General features: G+C 37.9%; 1 protein-coding gene across 10 annotated transcripts in view; it reads right to left on the bottom strand.

Annotated features, from left to right (window-relative positions):
- The window catches only part of utrn (utrophin), a 372003-nt gene that overhangs the window by 45298 nt on the left and 312011 nt on the right, over window positions 1–14694 (bottom strand). For all 10 annotated transcript variants that reach the window (XM_012963789.3, XM_004914663.4, XM_031901862.1 and 7 more), the window contains 2 exons: window positions 9624–9825; window positions 523–608 (listed from right to left, as the gene is read on the bottom strand). In XM_012963789.3, coding sequence (XP_012819243.1) covers window positions 523–608; window positions 9624–9825 — 288 coding nt within the window. The remainder of the gene's footprint in view (window positions 1–522; window positions 609–9623; window positions 9826–14694) is intronic.

Raw genomic sequence — 14694 nt, 5'->3', positions numbered from 1 at the left:
TACTTTGCCAACTTGATATTCGGGAAAATCCTTAATATTTTTCACTATAGTAATATTTCTGGTTGATATTTAACCGTAAGCCCCAGCATGGCACCACTGTATGAAATGAAACATATTTTATGGCTTAAAATAAAAAAAAATAATATTGCTCATTATATTCAGAAATGTCAAAGAGGGAATGTAGCTCACACAGGGACCATTTAGAGGAAAAATAGAAGCTTAATGTGCTTGAGGAAACAGCAAGATGGATGAGAGTTTAATAGAGCATTTATCATTTAATAAGCATTTAGAAATTAAGTATTTTCAGGTGATACCTCTTAATATTTATACATTTTAAAGAAAAATCCCCCACATGATTCCATTAAGGGAAGTGATTGCTTAGCCAGGGATAACTTCATAGAGATGCCATAAATAGAGCAGCATTACATGTGATGAATATGAAAGTCACTCAGGGAACATGAAGGCCCAACTATGGCATCTGGGTTGGTTTAAATAAATAAAAGCATTAAGTTGTGCACTTACGTCTGTATTTCTCTTCTAGAAGGCCTTTAGATAAACACATGAGCCCAATCTTCAGGGACAAGACTCGTAGCTTACCAGTTCGACCTCTAAAAATAAAAGATTCCACATTAGCTGAAATCACATAGCGAGAGGTTCCAAATGGACTAGACGAGAAACCATATTGGGAAATGTAAAGATGAGCAAATTGATTTCGTATGAATCACACGGGTCCAAAAATGCATTTGTGCTTGATTTGACATGAACATAATTATAGGAGTCACTTATCTCTACCTATACCCCTTCCCTGCATGCCTAAAGAGAGCAGAACAGCATAGCAGTATCTCAAGTCACTAAATGAGACCAAGGGAAAGATTTATCAAAATGTGAGTTTAGAGCTTAATACATAAAAACTCACATTCTATTCATTTCAGTTCTACCTTTTACCCATTTAATAAATACACTTCTAAACATCTCACAGGAATTAATAGAACATGGGTGAGTTATGTATTAAGCTCTAATCTCATATTTTTAGGGTCAAAATTCCTTTAGCAACCAGGGAGTGCTTTGAATGAGAGACTGGAATATGAATAGGGGAGAACCTGAATAGAAATATAAGTAATAAAAAGTAACAATAAAACTGTAGCCTCACAGACCAATAGTTTTCTGGCTGCTGGGGTCAGCGACCCCATTTGAAATTGCATGGAGTTAGAAAAACTAAAACAAATTAATAATGGAGACCAAGTGACATATTAAAAGTTAACTTAAAGATGAACCACCCCAAAGAAATGTATGCGTCATTTAGGCAAAAATAGTTACAGGTATGGGATCCCTTATCCAGAAACCCGTTATCCAGAAAGCTCCGAATTGCGGAAAGGCTGTCTCCCATAGACTTCATTCCATTTTAAGCAAATACATTTTTAAAAATGATTCCCTTTATTTCTGTAGAAATAAAACAGTACCTTGTACTTGATCCCAACTAAGATATAAATAATCCTTATTGAATGCAAAACAATCCGATTGGGTTTAATTAATGTTTTATTGATTTTTTAATAGACTAAAGGTATGTAGATCCAAATTATGTTAAGACCCCTTATCCGGAATACCCTTGGTCCTGAGCATTCTGGATAAAGGGTCCTATACCTGTATTTAGTTTTTTACCCTAAGCAGGCTTTCTTAAATAATAAAAACTTTGACACCTAAAAGCTGCTGAACTTTTTATTATTCAATGAAGCCCACTCGGGGAAAATAAATTCAACTGAGATATTTGTGCCCAAAAAAACCCGCTTGAGTTCATAAATCTTCCCCTAAGTGACCTTGTCTATAACCAAGTCTGCATTACTGGGGAAAGTACACACAAACCTATTGATATATATTGATAGGTTTGGTGTTACTTTCTTTCCTTAGTATAATGTGTATGATTCCCTTTTAAATCACAAAGCAGAGAATTTCAATACTATACATCAGGACATTATTTTAATATTCTGTTTTATTTTGCAGTTAAAGTTCTTAATTAGAAATTTCATGCAAGCAGTATCAGAAAATGGTACATAAGAAGTCAGACCAAATTCAGGCTCAAATTCTGCAGCTACATAGTTATACCTGATCATATAATTTAAGCAAGCAGCTGCTGTATTAGTGTGTCCAGTGAAGCAACATCTGCAGTTTAATGTTTTCATGTTCCGTTTTTTTTTTTTTTTTTACTGCTAAGCAAAATGTAAGGAACTGTGGCACATTAGAATGTGCACCTCAATCAAATCATATAATAAAGCATGGAAGTTGAACATCGGCACTATGCTATCCAGGCCTGTAGATTCTGGCAAATGCCAGAGGGGCCGTTGTAAGATGCCAAAGACAGTCACTATTTAGTACATTGGTGGGGGCAAAATGCCAGGGCCTATTTTGTATCCCAGTCCAGACCTGATGCTTTCTCAGCATGTGTCTACTCCTTTGATATTTCAGCACAACATGTAACAAGTGAGTTTTTAATATGGTGATTTACGAAACAAAAATGACAGCTTCTTAGAGCAGGATAACATATTACATGGTAAGAGCCAAAGAGTGGATAATAATGCATATCGATGTGATAATACAACCCATTAATTCTTTGGCTTCTAGACGCTTTGCTGAACTGTCAAGATGTTAAACAAAACAGTTGTTATAAATTAATAAAAATACATTGGTGAACAAGTACATGAAACAAACTTTAGATTTAAAAGGTTAACCTGGTAATGATAATGTATCAGAGGAGCCATTCTCTGGTTGTAAAAAGCAGACACCCTGAATTTAACTGGAATGCACAGGAGAGTTGCTGAAATAGGAGTGTGACTGTGAGGTAAAAAGCCAACCTGGAACTGGTATCTGCAAGCTTAACTTCCTTTTGCTAGTCTGGTCACTTGGCACTTGTGTGGGCAGCTTTAAAGTATGGGGATATGAGAAGAGCCATACAGTATGCCTTCTACCCCATCAGTAATGTAATGCATCCCTTGGACCGATTTGGCAGCTTATCGGCCCGTGTAGGGGCAGGAACGATGGGCCTGCCTGACTGATATTTGGCCTGAAATTGGCCAGATATCGATCGGGCAGGTTATAAGATTTAGTCAGATCGGGGACCGCATCGGCTCGTTGATGCGGTCCCTGAACTGACTGCACCCATTGCTCCCGTTATAATTCGATCGTTTGGCCCTAGGGCTAAACGATCGAATTAGCCTACATTTTCCCGATATCGCCCACCCATAGGTGGGGATATAGGGAGAAGATCCGCTCGCTTGGCAAACCTCCTGTAACGCACCCCTCAGGACTTTGCTTTGACTTCTGGCTTGTAGGCATGCTCAGTTGTTCCCATAGAAGCTCAGCTCTAGTTGTCTGCTTCAATTTTTTTCTCCTAACCTCCTCTATGCTCAGATCAAACAAAGCAGAATTTTTATCACAGACAGTTGTGCCTGTGTGAGCCTGTATTCTTGAGGAAATGTATGCTGAATAAGGGTCTGTGTGTGTGTGCTGTTTGCAGATTTAAATGTATCTGATTATGGATCAGAGGAAAAATGGCCATCGGGTGAAAGCTGCTATTTGCTTTAGGAAAATGGGATGGTACTGGCAAGCGGAGGGGATATATGCAGTACAAATGATGCCATTTGGGTGGGGGAGACGTGCCCAACTGATATAGGCAAATGTAGGCTTTACATGTCCTTTAAGAACATAACTTCTTAATATGACAAACACTTTATTATATTATATTATTTATTATATTTACTAGTAATCTAAAATTGTGAAGAAAAGAAGTTTTAAGCCCCCACAACAGTTTGGATGCATGATTATATCAATAACTGTTGATAACTAAAGTGGAAGGGGAACCGTCAAGTTTACCATTTTCTCTCTAAAAACAAATATCAGATAAAAGCCAAATTGGCTTCTGAACAGGGGCAGCACCTTTACTGTAGGATGCGAAGGATGTTCTAAGATAAACAGACCTACTTGTCAGAGATTCCATCTATTGAGAGAACAAAAACATTTATTTTTCAGTAGATGGGAAAAGCAATTCAAGCTGTTTTTCCCTTCCACCTAGAGCAGGTCAATATTTCAGTAGAGCTTCCATTTTAACAAATGTTAACAGCATTCTCTAAGAAAATGCATGATTTGGCGTTTCATAGCGGAGGTCTGCCTGTCACTGCCGCATAAGTTTTAACAAATGTCTTTCCATAAAGCTGTATGGGAATTGGTGATAAACGTGGGGGGAAGGTTAAACTGCCAGTTTTACGACTGATAGCAACAGCACTGAAAACACCCCTTGTGCCATCAGACTAAAGTCTGAATTCACACTGGGCCAATGTAAATCAGCTGCCAGACGGGAAAAGTGTCACACTGGCCCTACTGCCTCCCTATGATTTAAGTAGGAACCAATGAAAGCTCAAGTATTCTGCCAAGAGTAAGGTGAAAGATTTGACTATAAACTAACAGGAGATGTTTTTAAAACTAAAATAGAGTGCTAAACAGAAGAGATTTCAGAACCTGAAGAAAGGTCATTCAATATATATATGTATAATATGTATCAGTGCAATCTGAAACAGTTATTTGACAAGCCACCTGCAAGATCTGTACAGTGCAGACAACAGAACTATACTGCAATCCTATAAGCTTATATTCACCCGGGAAAGCCATTGGGGGGTAAAGGTTTAAGTAACTGACATCAATTTGTTGCCCTAAAAAGCAATACCAACACTGGTAAGTAGAGGGCCAAGCTGTGGTCCTGGCAATCTCTCTCTATAAAAGCTAAAGGCATGGGAGTGACTAAGCCCTCTGACTCAAACCAGCCCCCAGGTCAAGAATGGCAATAGTGCACGGGAGTGCCAGCCTTTGAAAAATATGACCAGAGGTAAATAGATAGGACCACCATACGGGGTTTACCTTGAAGTGGTATGGTGGCTTACCAATCTTATGATCATAATTTTGTAACTAAAAAACACAATTTACTTATGAAACACGGGACCAGGGAATGTGCATTGATCAATCCCCCTCTCTTTTTGTATGCAAGTAGAGGGCCAACCTAAAAAGGACCACAGATGAATAATTGGGTCTCTGATGATTTGTGACTTGATGCAGGCAGTTGTAACGCTGACTGTCAGCAGCGCTTGTGATGTTTTTATAACCAAATTGTATTTTTTTCTCCTGATCATGTTTTTCCAAAAAAAAAAAAAAAATCAGCAGTTGAGATTTTGCCACAATTTATGAGAATCCCTGCAACCCAAAAAATAATAACTTTTCCCCCTTAATGTCCCTTTTGCTTTAGGTGTTTTTATCCAGTAAGTTTGGCAAAATCCTAGAATTACAAATTCACTGGTCATTAATTTGCTCTGGATTCTTTAACAAAGTAAGATGGGCATTTAAGTGGGCATAATTTATGATTAACATTTTAGTGATGTACTTTCACATATTGTTAGCCCCTTTATCTAGGGGCATATTTATTATGCTGTGTAAAAAACGGCGAGAAAATTCGCCACACATCGCCAGGCTTCGCCGTGTAAAAATTGTTTTACACATTTTTTTCTTCCACTGGAACTTATGGAAAATAACGGCGTAATATACGGTGTTCAGATGGCGATCTTTTCCATTTATTTTACACAGATTTTTACTCCGTTTTTTCGGCGAATTAGTTCTACACAGCATGATAAATACGCCCCCTAGTGTCTTCTTTTGCATTTTCAAAAATTGCATCCTACACATGCCCACTGCCTGCCTTGTGTGAGTAAATACACAAATAGGGTTCCATCTCCAAAGCAACTTTACCTATAACTATTTTTCTCTATGTTGTTCTAAGATGGCATTACCAGTGCCGAGGTTGCCCTGTACTTGCATGGGAACCATTGCTCAGAATGTGTGTAGGAGGCTGCAGCCCATAGGTTAGATGCGTGATACGTTAGTGATGCATCTGTAAGAGTGTCCAACAGCTGGTCCAACACTGCAGGAGGTAAGGTGCAGGAACAAGAAGAACCAAATCTTTACAATGTCAGAGTGCCCTATACAAATTTGTAAAGTTCTAATGATAATGAAAAGAGAAGAATGACTATGTACTGTTCAATTCAATTTAAGTTCTAGATCTGCATTATAACAGCCTTTAAATATGAAATGGATACTGTCAAGATCTTAACAAGAAATGCCTTGTTCTTGAGGCTCGCGTATGTAAGTGGGCTTCACAGAAGACTGACAAGAGATAGCTAATTACATTCTAGCTTAACAGCATGGAGCTGGCAGATGCTTTTCACTGGCAGTTTAATAACTTGGAAGAGTCTAAAAGATCAATATTAAAATAATAAACGAAGCAAAAGCCTAAATACAAAAACTGCTCCAATATAAAAGAGCTGATGAAAAGTGAAAAAGAAAAAAAAAGAAATTAACTACTACACAATAAAATACATGAGCATTTACACATATTGGCTTGCTGTTACTGATCCCACAATGATTCTAACAGTCTTGCTGAAATCACTGTTCTTATAATAATGATTCATTTGTATGAAGTTAAAAATAAAATTATAATAAATAATAAAAATCCCTGAGTGACTTTTCCATTCAGTTTATAGAGTGAGTGCTAATTTCCTACGAGAATTTAATTCCTATGGGTTGCCCACTACAAAAAAAAAAAAAAAAAAAAAAAATCATTTTTTGCCCATTAACATCATAGAGAGTCTGAAGAGCCTCATGTTTGGACATACAATTAGTTGTAGAGAAACTAACTAGCAAAACTGTTCAGTAAAATCTAGAGACCCTAAATGTGCTATATCAATATAAACTTTAGAATTATAACATCACATGACTGCATATTTCTTAGAATACTGTCCCTCTTCTTTTTTTGGCATTTTATGATCATTAATACTACCCCTATTCCCTGTAACCAGACACCTTAATATTGATATAAAGTGCAATGATATATGCCAATAACCCTTAGAAGTTTATTACGTTTATTGTGCTAATTTTCCTGGAATATAAACATGTTGTAGTGTTGGGGAAATAGGAGTGACAGGCTCATGCAGTGACCAAAGCCTTGTAAAAAGGTAAAATATATTTCAAAGTGTATATAGTTAGGCTAGATTTAGTTTGTCTCACAGGCCAAAGTGTCAAGCTCTTGCACTTCCTTATGTTTCCTACTAAAGGAGAATTCCCTTACAGGCCAACCTTAAAGGAGAAGGAAAGGCTAAGTCACTTGGGGGTGCCAAAATGTTAGGCACCCCCAAGTGACTTTAACCGCTTACCTTGTACCCTGGGCTGGTGCCCTTGTTCGGAGAAAACAGCACCAGCCCGGGGTACCTGTAGCGGAGCGCTTCCTCCTTCCGGCTTCCGCTTTCTAAAATGCCGGTGGCCGGGCATGCGCAGTAGAGTGAAAAGCCGACTTTAATGTTTAAGTTCGGCTTTTCACTCTACTGCGCATGCGCGCGCAGCGAATCACAAAGGAGGAAGCGCTGCAAGGTACCCTGGGCTGGTGCTGTTTTCTCTAAACAGGGGCACCAGCCCGGGGTAAAAGGTAAGCGGTTAAAGTCACTTGGGGGTGCCTAACATTTTGGCACCCCCAAGTGACTTTGACTTTCTTTTTCCTTTAGGGCTCTGGCACACGGGGAGATTAGTCACCCACGACAAATCTCCCCGAGTTGCCATCACCTGCCATCCCACCGGCGAAAATGTAAGTCGCTGGTGGGATGGCACATGCGGTGGCATGATTTCGGGAAATCACTGAAAAAGCCTCGCGAGGCAACTTTGGCGATTTGCCAGAGCCCTTAAGGGTTGGTGCCGCCTGGTAGAAAGACAATATTGCGCTAGACCAAGTGGGAAGTTGTATGTTGTCAGCGAAAGATAGAGAGATACAGAAATGGTGTGAGCTCTCACTTAAAGCAAGACTTAGGTGGCCACCCCCCACTGACATTAAGATATGGAGGTAGAAACAATTCTTTCTTCCTAATTCTTGCAACAAAGGCCTACCTCACCCCTCCACTTACTAGGAGTGTAACCAGTTACTGGTACCAACTTAACAGCCTGTTGGCATTGAATAGAAACTGTGGCAAAATTACTCAACTTCATTTCTTATTGGAAGAATTACGTTTTCACTACTTTCAAATGACTGCATCTAAAAACACCACATAATAAGTACAAAATAGGACAAATACAAATGCTTACATTTTGTAAGTGTGGATTTACTGGTACTTATGTAGCTTCCTTTCATAGGAATGCCAATCGCTGCAACAGACAAAAGTATGTGTCCTATTGCGCCCTACTGAGTCTCAAATCTGTCTCGAATGCATTTAAACAACTGAGGATTTCAAAGGTTTAAGCTGACATTTAAAAATGAAAGCCTGGTGATATCAGGGATGCACTACCAGAGCTTTATTGCCATAAATTTGCTTGTGTCCTATGCCTTTCAGAACAGTCTTGCACAAAGTCTAAATATACTATTTTGAATGCTCATCAGCTCAAAGAATTGGATTAAAAAAGTGAAGCTAAAAATATAATTATGATTATCAGTTAGAAATGCTAATTCAAAACAAAATGATCCAATTACATGCATAAACACAAATCCTTTCTTTTAAAAAAACAAAATGAGATGGGAAAATTAAAAATTTGTACTATTTGCTCATTTGCTAGACAGATCAAGAAAGGGGCTGAGATTTGTGGAAAAAGATTTGCTAATAGCATAGCCTAAGTGACAAAGTGCTACTTTCACTTAACTGAAAGCTCAAATATAAAACACAGCCAAATGAGAAAGTGTAAAGGTGGCCATACACGGGCCGACTATAGCTGCCGATATCGGTCCCTTGGACCGATTCGGCAGCTAATCGGCCCGTGTATAGGCAGGGCAGAGCGGCCTGGCCGACCGATATCTGGCCTGAAATTGGCCAGATCTCGATCGGCCAGGTTAGAAAATCCGGTCGGATCGGGGACCGCATCGGCTCGTTGATGCGGTCCCCGATCCGACTGCCCCATTGCCGCCCACATAATCCGATCATTTGGCCCCAGGGCCAAACGATCGGATTATATTTTTTTTTACCTAAATGCTCCCCGATATCGCCCACCCGTAGGTGGGGATATCGGGGGAAGATCCGCTCGCTTGGCGACATCGCCAAGCGAGCGGATCTGCTCGTGTATGGCCACCTTTAGAGTCACTGTGGGTGTGTTCTATTAAAATCCATAAAATATCAAGTTTGGTGTTATTGGACCCAAATACAGAAGAGCCGTAAACCTCTTGAAAAAAAAAATCAATGACAATTGCATAAACTTAATACTTAATTGTATTTATCATTAAGAATACACCCAATGATTTGTTCATGTCACTTTCCCAGGCATGATTTCCAGGAGTTCCTTTGCTATCAGCCCTGTTATGCCCTGCCCACACTTTGTTCAGTATATAAATGTTGGTTATGGTCTTGTTCAGATGTACCTTGATGTCAATGTGGTCAGAAGCTATGATAGTACCTGGTGCTGCTGCTGGGGATTTTTTATTTTTTGCATTTTCCATAGGAAAACATATGCCTACAAGGAAACAGTTCCTACCATGAGCACAGGATTTTGTAGAAATTTCCCTTGCAAGAACATGGTATACCTTGACAATACACCACACAGATGCGGTTATTAAGGAATCTACTTACGTGTCATAAACATTTAGCAGCCAATTTAGACACATATCGATGCAGAGTGGTACGTTCACCAGTTCCTTGTGCTTCTGCTCTAGTCCATCATAGACGGTAGTGAGGACACTGATAACTTCCGGGACTGATAGCAGTTGATTGTTTTGATTCAGTTCATGTTGTTTGAAAATGCTGTGTGTTGTACTCAGTTCCAGGAGGTCCACTGCAACATAAAGACATGCAAAAGAATCTTTTATTTTCAATGCATTGTTTATTTTTACAGTATGAACACGTAATATACATAATTTTAAAATGTGTTATTTTGATTTAAAGAAAATTGTGAAAATAATCTGTCATTAAAAAGAGATCACGAGGCTGTGTACGTTTGGGGAAGTGTTATGGTTACCTTTTTGGCTAGAACCTGCATGCAACCTCCATGCTTTATGTGGAATCTTTTAATTATTATTTACATTTGTAGGAGGTATACAGAGGGAGATTCCTTTGATGCAGAGGATTAAGAGAAGGTATTTTCTGAGGGCAGCTAGACAGCACCGGGTCTAGGAAGTCCAGAGGAAAAGGAGGCTATAGGGTTAGTAAGTTTATTTTGGGTCTGGGTTGTCCAACTGTTGGCCCCCTCCAAACTGCTCAGAGGCTCCACAGACCCTAATACACTATATGACATCATCATTTTAAATGAATCTGGCCCTACAACATGGAGATATAATTGACCCACTAATTAAATAAGCTAGACAACACTGTTTATGGTACACTTTGACATGGGGGGAGTGTCTGGAGGTTCAGATTCAGCAGTCACTGGTTTGTAATATGGTGACACATGTCACAGTTTTAAATATCATAGGGGTATATTTATCATGCTGTGTAAATAGTGGAGTGAAGCATTAACGGTGATGTTGTCCAGGGCAACGATTTCAACAGTATGTCCAATGTATGAAACCCACCTATTGTACAGCGCTGTGGAATATGTTGGCGCTTTATAAATAAATGTTAATAAAAATAATAACCGTTAGAAAACCAAAGCAAAGCTTTGCAGCTATCAAGCTCTGGATATCAATCAGATGGGGGTCATTTTGTTTGCAAAACTATGCAAAAACATATTTTTATTTTTTTTTTTAAATAAGCTGCATCAAATAGGGTGACATTAAGCAACAAAATTTCCATGGGGTGTTAGTTTATGTGGCCTTGCTATGTGATATAACAATGGCTTGACACTCTTACACAAAACATGTGTTTGGAGTCATTACATTCCAGGGATTATTTTAGGCATTTTTGCATGTGTAGCTCATGAAATGGCAACAAATTCCCCTGCACCAATTGGCTGCTATGGCAATTATTTTAAAGTGCTTGTGTAAGTGTTATCAGGCAATCAGGAACTGCCTCTTTGAGCTACTAAAAATCATGGCCACCAAAACACCCAAAATTGCCCTGTGTACATATTTTCTGATACAAAAAGTAATATTTACAGTATATAATTATACAAAATGATATACTGTACCACACTAACACTCCACCACAAATCACGATCACAGAGCTTATTCTTTAAAAGTATATTGACATTTTTTCTTCATTTTATATTAAGCCAGAGAACACTGGGTACACTAGCTCATCCAAAGCCAAATTAAGAGAGATGCATGGTGGGTTATTTTAGTGATGCCTCACATTACATGCTTAAACACTTTTATAAACTGATTGCATTAATGGCTCCACATAAGTTTATTCTCCAAGTGGCAAGGAGAAACCCTAAAGGTAATATCATTCATAATGACATATTTCACTACACGTACAGGCATTTCAGCAAGGGGATAGAAGCACTTTTTTGGCATTTTCTCACAGTAACAAAATGAGTGCCTGGAACTTCATCAACCAGGCGGGTTGGTTTGGCTTGGTGTCAGCAATGAATTAAAATTACAAATGTCACTCTTTTATGCTAATAAGAGCTGACAGGTCTAGTGAAAGCCATAAATCACTGCACTCCGAAGAATAAAAGGCAGGTGGCAGAGAAGGGTTAGTGGATAAAGTCTTGCAGAAACTGATAGCAGGATATTTGCTTGACTTTAACAGGCTGAAACACCATTACATCTTAAACTGCCAAGCACTGCATTTATAAGAGACCCACAAGTTACCATATAACTTTCACATTTAGTAGTAGCCTATATACTGCTGTACACACAGACTGTTACTTTTGCCAAGGATACAGGTAATTACTAATTTCAGCACACATATTACAAAATCTCGCACTGTGCAGGAAAAATATAGTAATCTTTGTACAAACCAGAGGAAATCAGATCAATAACTGTATTTTAAAGGTGAAAGATAGGTTTGATACCTGAGGGGTACCAATTGTTAGGCAGAGGGATAAAGTAGAAGGATAAATATAAGAATATTTTACTATCACAAAACTATTCACTAAAATATTCCAGTTTAAACATGAAATTCATTTTTATCAAAATTTTTTTTAAAAAAAATGTTGATTAAACGTGAAAAAATAGCCGTCCAAGGACCTTTTAAAGGCATAAGTAACTTGAGCTATGATAAATGTGAAGCAGAGCTCAGAAGGAATCCAATAAAATTAAAGGTATTGTATAGGTAGCTTGCAAAATCAAAAGCATAAAAACCTGGATGGGTTTGAACGAAGACAGAATAAACAGAATTGCCTTATTAAATGCAATGCACACACAGAGCCAATTTAAGACAATCTGATTTGTGAATAATTGATAAAGTACGATGCAATGTCATGAACTGATGGACATAAATAGAGTTTCTGCCTCTGGCCAAGCTGTGAGGAATAACTTAAAGGAACAGTAACACCAAAAGATAAAAGAGCTTTAAAGTAATAAAACTATAATGCACTGTTGCTTTGCACTGGTAAAATTGGTGTGTTTGCTACAGTAACACTACTATAATTTATATAATAAGCTGCTGTGTAGCCATGGGGGCAGCCATTCAAGCTGGAAAAAAGGAGAAAAGGCACAGGTTACATAGCAGATAACAGATAAGCTCTGAAGAATACAATAGTGTTTTATCTGTTATCTGCTATGTGCCTGTGCCTTTTCTCCTTTGAATGGCTGCCCCCATGGCTACACAGCAGCTTATTTATATAAATTATAGTAGACTTTCTGAAGTAAACACACAACTTTTACCAGTGCAGGGCAGCAGCACATTATATTTTAGTTACTTTTATACACTTTCATTTTTTGGTGTTACTGTTGCTTTAAGAAATGGACAGGGACAAACATAAAACTTCTGTACACACACTAACAACAGAAATCAAACCTGAAGTTACAACACACTGCCTGGTTGTTCAGAAAAATAATAATTAATTTACACAGCCCTAACTGCTCATTAAAAGAGTTTGAAAAGCACTTAGTTCAAGAGTTACTGTTTATAAATAAGTATAAAGTAAAGCAACTATTCTGCTATTTATTAATACTTGGATAAGGCTACTTTGTAGGAGTAGTTGTGGCTACTCCCACTGATATTAACAAACACAGATATCTATCAATACGTTTCACTGAAAAACTATAGAAAAATAAACTCTGTATAGAAATAAGGTACATTAACCTTTAATACATGCAATTGGTAAAATGCTAATCTATTTTTGGGAAATATACTTATGAAAATTATCGCATGTGAGAAACACATTTCATAAAACGACTGCCAGTTTAAATGAACTGTTGAGAGCTTCACATTAAAGAATAAAAAACTCAGACACTTAGGGGCACATTTACTAATCCACGAACGTCCGAATGCGTTTTTTTCGTAATGATCGGTATTTTGCAACTTTTTCGAGCGCCCAATACGAAAAAGTCGCGACAATTCGCGAAAGTCGTAATGGCTATGAAAAAGTCACAACACTTCACGAAAGTCATAATGGCTATGAAAAAGTCGCGACAATTCACAAAAGTCATAATGGCTATGAAAAAGTCGCGACAATTCACAAAAGTCATAATGGCTATAAAAAAGTCGCGACAATTCACAAAAGTCATAATGGCTATGAAAAAGTTGCGACAATTCACGAAATTTGTAATGGCTATGAAAAAGTCGCGACAATTCGCACAAGTCATAACGGCTTCGAAAAAGTCGCAAAAAATACAAAAAAGTTGCAAAATGTTCGTTTTCCAATCCGAATTATTCCCATTCGGATTTGTGGATTAGTAAATCAGCTCCTTAAACCTTCTAAAAAAGAATAAAAAGTCAGGCCATTTACAGCTGCTGTCTTCAACTCCCAGCATGCCTCAGTAATCAAATATTATTGGGGTAGTTCCCCACAGCTAAAGGCTTGATAGTCTGACATCCCTGAGTATGAGTTCACAAGGAGAAAACCAGTGACGTTCAGAAGCAGATGTGCTGCCCTTAATAACAAATAAAATACAATTTTTTGTACAGCCACATTAGCATAATGTGAATTTAATAAAGAGCAATGGAACAATGAGCTAACCGAATAATATTTTAAAATAAAATGAAATCTCATGATGTGGGTCAGGGTAAATAAGGAAACTCAGTTCTTCATCAGTCCTTTGTATTAGTGCCTGCAGCTTTAGAAGCCAAGGAAGCACATTAAAGTCTTTCTGTGCAGCTGCTTTCAGATTCAGAAAAACAGATTGAAGATAGCTGGATCAGTAAAAGAAATATCTGCTGAAATATTTCAAGTAATTTTCCACCCAGAAGGCCCTGTTATGCACACACTGATTGAGGCGAGTTTTGAAATCTTCAATAAGTTTAGTCTTTAGAAATTACTTTTCTGGTTGACTACACATTTATGTGTATTTACTTGCATTGGTGCCACAAGTAAGGCCCATTTGCTGGGATTTTATTCACTTGACTCATCATCCTATAAATCAGAATTTTCTTTTTTAAAAGCAAAATGTTGTTTTCGATAATGACCTGAAGTTAATTACACTGAAAAAAAGGAGTCAAATGAGTGACTTGCAAAGAAATTCTTAACTCAGACCTCTGCTTGATAAGGTTATCTTAATTCTTCCCAGTGAATGTCAAGCACTATTACAATGGAACAGCTAGCACCACTGACCATTTATTTAAATATACCCTTGTTTAAAAGTACGGGTATCTCCTG

This window comes from Xenopus tropicalis, chromosome 5, assembly GCF_000004195.4.
Source record: "Xenopus tropicalis strain Nigerian chromosome 5, UCB_Xtro_10.0, whole genome shotgun sequence".
NCBI classification, from domain to species: Eukaryota; Metazoa; Chordata; class Amphibia; order Anura; family Pipidae; genus Xenopus; species Xenopus tropicalis.
The sequence above is the reverse complement of the archived record's forward strand: the minus strand, read 5'-3'. Positions and strand labels throughout refer to the sequence as shown.